The following is a 6,454-nucleotide window of genomic DNA, read 5'->3' on the forward strand; positions in this document are numbered from 1 at the left end:
ATGGGCTTTTCCTGAGATGACTGTTCAAGGAGGACTCTGGAAGTCTGGACACCTGTGAATGTCCAGGTATCCACTGGGTGGTCTGAGGCCAGTAAATTTCCCAGCAGAAGCTGTGTCTGGGCATTCACGTTGGTGGCCTGTGTGTGTGTGTGTGTGGGGGGGGGTCCCTTGATATCTCTGTCCGTGGGCAGACTGCAGGGGTTTGGTCTCACGGCTCCACCCAATCATGTGGTCACCGGGCTCCGCCCCTGCCCCAGTTCCTGTTTCGGCCCCTGGGCCTTCTAAACGGATCGGCAACTATTCTCGCTGGGTCTGCCCAGGATGGGGTCCCGCCTGCGCTTGGGCCGTCCCTTCTTGGAGATTCAAGGCACCTCGGCCCCTCCTTGACTGTCGGCGCTTGTGGTGTAGCCACTCAGGATGAAGGGCGGCGAGGGGGACACGGGCGAACAGGCCCCGCTGAACCCGGAGGTGGACAGCCCCGCGGGCTCCGCCACGTACCGGGATTTCGTGCACCGCGGCTACCTGGACCTTATGGGGGCCAGTCAGCACTCTCTGCGGGCCCTCAGCTGGCGCCGCCTCTACCTCAGCCGGGCTAAACTCAAAGCCTCCAGCCGCACATCTGCTCTGCTATCGGGCTTCGCCATGGTGAGGGGCGGGAGGGGGGGTACACGGGGTGGGTGAAGCACCTGGTGGGAGAAGTCAAGAAAATGGGTCCCCAGTACAGGATTGAGTAAAAGGGTTTCTTTAGGGTAAAAGAGGGAGTGAAATCCCAAGGGACTGGAAAAGTCCTCTGTGTCAGGGACAGGGTTGTAGTAGGCACGGACTGAAGATCGGTCCCAGAAGGGAGTGAAGAGATCAGCAGATGCAAACTGGTGTGGGGAAAGTCTGTTATTGAAGTAGCTTAGTTACCGAGTCCTCGAGAGTTGAAAGGCAGGCAGGGCTGAATGAAAGCCTGTATCAACTAGATTGGGGAAGGGGGATAGGGTATGGAGGAGTCACCTGACTGAAGGGCCCACCCTCAAAGGTACAGAATGCTAGAATTGCCCGGAAAACTAAGAAACCAGTGAGGAAGCTGTTAGGGGAGGAAGTTGATCAGGGAGCTAGGCGATACAAGTCTGATAAACTGCAGGTGTGGGAGGATAATGTCAGCTAACGGTCCCAGCAGCGGCCCTGGGAAGTGGGACTGAAGATTCCAGAGTGCGGCCCACAGATGTGTCCTGGTTCCTCCCTACTTACATGGCCAGCTGTGCGACCCCAAGCCAACATCTGTAGGAAGTTGCCATCTGTAGGAAATTGTGAGATAACAGAAGGTGCTGTCTTTGTGGTCTGCCAAACTTTTGTCCAGGAGGAACAGGAATTCTTACGGAGACCCCTAGAACCAAGTGTGTTAGAACAAGCTCCACTTAGCAAAAAGAGGTTCTTGTAGAACAGTGTGCTAACCAGATTGGATGGAAGCTGCTGTTATAACAAGGATTCTCAGCAGGGTATGGGTGTGGAGTGAACCGCTCCTAGTTTTAGTTTTCTTCATACTCGGAGGGGGAGAAAGCAGGCCTGGGAGTAGGGCATCCTTCATAGTGTACCCTTGTATAAGTAGACCCTGGAGGGAGCTGAGGTGAGGTCCCATACAAGTAAGTTAGGTCAGTACCTGCCTTTGTTCCGCAACCTCAATATCTGAATGAAAGAATCTGTAGTTTTAAAGGTGGCTCTTGGTCAGTGGTGCTTGTAAGGGGCTCAGACCCCAGAGCGTCCCCATAGTTCCTGAGGATGACACTTGACTGCAAGGAATCAGCCGCTGCGCCCCCGCCCCCCACCCCCATCAGCACCACAAAAAGAAGGGCACAGCAACTTCTGTCTGAGCCGCATGGCTCTGCCTGCTTCTAAAGGAACTACAATCTGCAGAAGTTGCAGCTCCTTGGGATGACAGTGTTAAGAGGGCTTTCTCTGAGGATCAGTAGGCTGAACATGTAGGGTCTGGGAACAAGGCCTGCCCCTGGTCCTAACAAAGAAGAGAACGATGGATTGGACCCTGGGAGACACCAGAATTAAGCCTGGCCCAGATCCCTGTTTGCGAACACACTTGCCTACTATCTGCCATGGCCCAATTCCCCAAAATACTCAATTTTATTTTAAGTACTACTGCACTCCTGCACCTTTACTTCTAGCCCCATAGTAATCTCAGGGATCCTTAAGAAACCGAAATGGGGGGGGGGGTCCTCTTAAATCCAGGTGGCCTGAAGTTAAAATAACATACAAATCATATTCACAGGCTGTGAATCGGTTGTAACCTAGTTGGTAGAGTATTTGACTACCATTCACTACCATTCAGGAAATCCTAGGTTCAATTTATGTGTGTGTGTGTGTGTGTGTGTGTGTGTGTGTGTATGGTAGAGCACCCCTATAATCCTACCACTTGAAGTAGAAATAAAAAACCAAGGTTGTCCTTGGCTACAGAAAGACTCAAGGCTAGCCTGGGCTCCATGAAATCCTATCTTAACATTCAATGTTCAGTAGCTGGTATATTACTGGATGGCAGTTGTTCATACGAGAAAAGGGCCAAGATGCTAAGCCATGGTAGACAGCACAGCAAGCTAGTGACAAGATTTTGACGTTATCAGCCTGGCTTTAAATCCCAAATTTGTCCATTAACACAGATGTTTGCAGAGTGCAGGCTAGCTGGGTGGAGTCATGGTTAAGAGACTCCCTGACCTCTTGAGAATGAACAGCCATGATTCATCCTGGATAGCTGGCACATTTGAATGCAGACCTAGTGTGACAAGTTTTTAGATTGATTTGGAAACATGAAGTTTCTTGAATTTTAAGAGTTGGCAATTACTACCTCTTGGGTTTTCTCTTTTTGTCCTTAGACATTAGTGTCAACTCTAAAAGTCTGTGCCTGGCCCTAGTCGTAGAACTTTATGCTTACTATCAACTTTCTCAGTGAGACTATTGTCCCTATTTTTCAGGTAGGAAACTGAGGGAGGCACTTGCTCAGAGATTACACAATTGTTCAAGGTCATCTGACTGTAACCCTACTCAGGCATTGAAGTAGGAGGGTGGTGAATTTGAGGCAAGTCTGGACTAATGGGCTGTTGGGAGGAAATTACAGATTGTAGAACTAAGAATGGACCCAAATAGCTCAGAGATTTTGTGCTTGCTTTGGACCTATCTTGACTTTTTTTTCCTTTTGTTTTGAAATAGGGTTTCTGTGTAGCCCTAGCTGACTTGGTACTCCTTAGTTCTGGGATTAAAGGCATGTGTCACTACCCCAGGCAGTTTTGGGTTCTTTTGAGATGAACTTTCAACCGTTGGGAGAAGCATAGGCTACTTTCAAACTTGAGCTCCTCTTATCTGAGCTCCCACAGGCTGGGAAGCATGGAGCACCACACCAGCCTAAGTCTGCTTTTCATTTTTTATTTATTATGGGCTGGGGATTAAACCTAGGGTGATGTGAGTGCTAAGGGTGCTACCACTGAACTACATTCCCAGCCCAAGTCTGCACTTATTACCCAGGATGTTATAACTAGGTAAAAGCTCAGAAAAATGTTAGCCAGCCCCTTTGAGACTGAGGTGAAATCACTCAGGAAAGCTGAGGCAGGAGGTTTGCAAGTTTCTGCTCAACCTGCACTACCCAGCAAGTTCCAAACTAGCCTAAATTATAAGAGCAAGACACTACCAAAAAGGGGGCTGATTGGAGAGAGCTGAGTATCTTCTTCTAGGCACTGCTCTAAGTTTTAGGGATGTTGCAATCATGATTCTAAACAGGCAAAGCAAAACACCTGATGAAGACATGTAAGGGACTCAGTGTCTTCCTTCTTGTGCCCACAGGTGGCAATGGTGGAGGTACAGCTGGAGAATGATCATGAATACCCACCAGGCCTGCTAGTGGCATTTAGTGCCTGCACCACTGTGTTAGTAGCTGTGCACCTGTTTGCACTCATGGTCTCCACATGTCTGCTGCCCCATATTGAAGCCGTGAGCAACATCCACAATCTCAACTCTGTTCACCAGTCACCACACCAACGACTCCACCGCTATGTGGAACTGGCCTGGGGCTTCTCTACTGCCTTGGGCACTTTTCTCTTCCTGGCTGAAGTAGTTCTGGTGGGCTGGGTCAAGTTTGTGCCCATTGGGGCACCCATGGACAAACCAGCTCCTGTGGTACCTATGTCCCAGGTGCCACCTGTGACTGTGTCCCTTAGTTTAGCTTCTAACCTCACACCATCCTCTGCTTCCATAGCCACATCACAGCAGCCTTCCAAAGCCTGTCCACCCCGGCAAGCCTGTGATAGTGCTCATGGACCAGGCTGGCAAGCAGCTATGGCCTCCACGGCAATCATGGTACCTGTGGGACTAGTGTTTATGGCCTTTGCCCTACATTTCTACCGATCCTTGGTGGCCCACAAGACAGACCGCCACAAGCAGGAGCTGGAGGAACTCAGTCGCCTGCAGGGGGAGCTGCAGGCTGTGTAAGCCTGGCTTTAGACTGTTGCAAGCATTGCCTCAGAAACCCCAGGGATCTACAAACCTCATTCCTTGCCCTAGACCGGAGCCACCTCCTGTAAGCTCTAAGGTCAAAGTCAAATTCCTGTTCAGAATCTGGTACTCCCAGGGATGATCCCTATCATCTGTTCCAGTGGGGTTTGTAAATTCTACTCTGCTTGAGGAACAAAGGAGGAAGTAGACTGTCTCAGTCCAAGGATCCTGGGGTAGATGAGAGGAAAGGAGGCCCTAGTGAGATCCTTGTTGGTGCTGAGCAGTTGCTTGTTCCTCTCCAGGAAAGTGACATATCTCCACAACTGTCCCCGAGGCAGTCAGTCCTTGCTTATCTGTAATCTGCTTTACAGTTGGCATTCTGGGAAAGATTTTACATGGGCGCCTAAGATGAGCCACTTCACACTTGGTGACTAGTGATGGTCTGTCCCATTGCCCTAGGCACTTAACAGTCTTTGGCCAGAGCTGGGGGAGGAGGAATCTTTGAAGACCAAGAGATTGTGCAGCTAGCTTGACAAGGGTTGAGTGAGTTTGTAAGGGAGAACATTTAGCCCTTAGAATGCAGAGCCCTTTATTCAAACACTGATTTTTTTGTTTTGTTTTGTTTTTCAAGCCAGAGTCTCACTGTTTGTTGCTCTGGCTGTCCTGGAATTCTCTCTGTAGACCAGGAACTTGAACTCACAGAGATCTACCCACTTGTCTCACATGTGCTGGGATTAACGGCATGCACCACCACTGCCCAGCTCTGACACTGAATTTTTGATGCACCTTGTTTTGTAAATAAAGTATGTCTCACATATATTCTTATGGCTGTGAATGGGATGAAGGGGAAACCTTGGGTAAAGTTCTTTGTTGCTAAGGAACTCACGGAGGTAAAGTACCTGATGGATGTTAAGAGTCTATCAGGTGCTGACAAGATCTGATAAACTGAATGTGTTAACAGTTATTCTCAGACTAAGGGCTCCAAACTCTTGTTCCTAAATTTGGGATTTCACGTAGGTTTCTTTCTTGAATGATCCCTTCATTTTATGGGACTATTCATAAGTTCTCTCATTTAGTCATCACAGACATCTGAACAAACAAGTTTGAAATGTCCTTGAAATATCCCATTTTAGAGAGGCAGCTGAGGCCAAAAGGCGGATCTGGACCACAGCCACAGAGTTAGTCTATGACCTCAATTACCTTTACCATCTTCTAGGGATTTCTGGAAGAGAGAAAGGGAATTGGTACTCTTCAATTGGGACCAAAAAAAAAAAAAAAAAGGAACCTCATCTCCTGTACCTTCATAGGCTTTTTTTCCCTCAGCCTCATAATTTTACAGCGTATTTCCTACCATCTAGTCTTATGGTGATACTTTGTACAGATTGCTTTCCTTTTATTACTTGAAATGGTCAATTAAAATGTGTAAAACCAGGCTCCAATAATTTTTCCTACCACTGTTGTGATGGTTGCAGTAAGTCTTCTGTGACTAATAGCCATCCATTCTGGAGGGATAACCTAAAACAAAGGGAAGTCAAAGGCTTGCCCAGCATCCTGTAATGAGAGGCTCTTGTAGAGGGGCCACTTAAGGCATCTTAGGCTCAGAAATAGACTTAGCAAGAGTACAGTTCTTCCAGAGACCAGAGAGCCTGCATTCACCGGATGAAAAGGGTGTTGAACCTTAGGACGATCTCAGCTCCAGGTTCCCAAGTGAAGCCTGAACCGGGTCTGTCCTTAAGCTTAGCAGCGGGATCCTATGAGCACAGGGAGCCCTTGCCTAAGGACTGCCCAAGGATAACTGGGTTACTTTCAGACCTTTACTTTTTATAGGTCCTACTTAAAGGTCTTTATGCCTCTTTTAAGCTCACCAGAACCCCAAGACAGCTTTAAATTTTAACCACTAGTTACAACTCCCTAATGGCCAAAACGAACATTTTAAAACTCGCCCAAGGGAGGTGTAACTAGGGTGCTGGCCTAGCACGCA

At 48.4% G+C, this 6,454-nt stretch overlaps 1 protein-coding gene across 1 annotated transcript; it reads left to right on the forward strand.

The window, feature by feature from the left end:
* The first annotated feature begins 185 nt into the window (after positions 1-185).
* On the forward strand, positions 186-5,290 carry Orai3 (ORAI calcium release-activated calcium modulator 3). The gene is made up of 2 exons (XM_034487349.2): positions 186-645; positions 3,826-5,290. The coding sequence occupies exons 1-2, from the start codon at positions 418-420 to the stop codon at positions 4,468-4,470; spliced, it is 873 nt and encodes a 290-aa protein (XP_034343240.1). The 5' UTR covers positions 186-417; the 3' UTR covers positions 4,471-5,290.
* The last annotated feature ends 1,164 nt before the right edge of the window (positions 5,291-6,454 follow it).

This window comes from Arvicanthis niloticus, chromosome 1, assembly GCF_011762505.2.
Source record: "Arvicanthis niloticus isolate mArvNil1 chromosome 1, mArvNil1.pat.X, whole genome shotgun sequence".
NCBI classification, from domain to species: domain Eukaryota; kingdom Metazoa; phylum Chordata; class Mammalia; order Rodentia; family Muridae; genus Arvicanthis; species Arvicanthis niloticus.

Coding starts and splice junctions, on each gene's coding strand:
- Orai3 (XM_034487349.2), top strand. CDS start 418: ATGAAGGGCGGCGAGGGGGACACGGGCGAACAGGCCCCGCTGAACCCG. Junction 646..3,825: donor TGCTATCGGGCTTCGCCATG/GTGAGGGGCGGG, acceptor TTGTGCCCACAG/GTGGCAATGGTGGAGGTACA.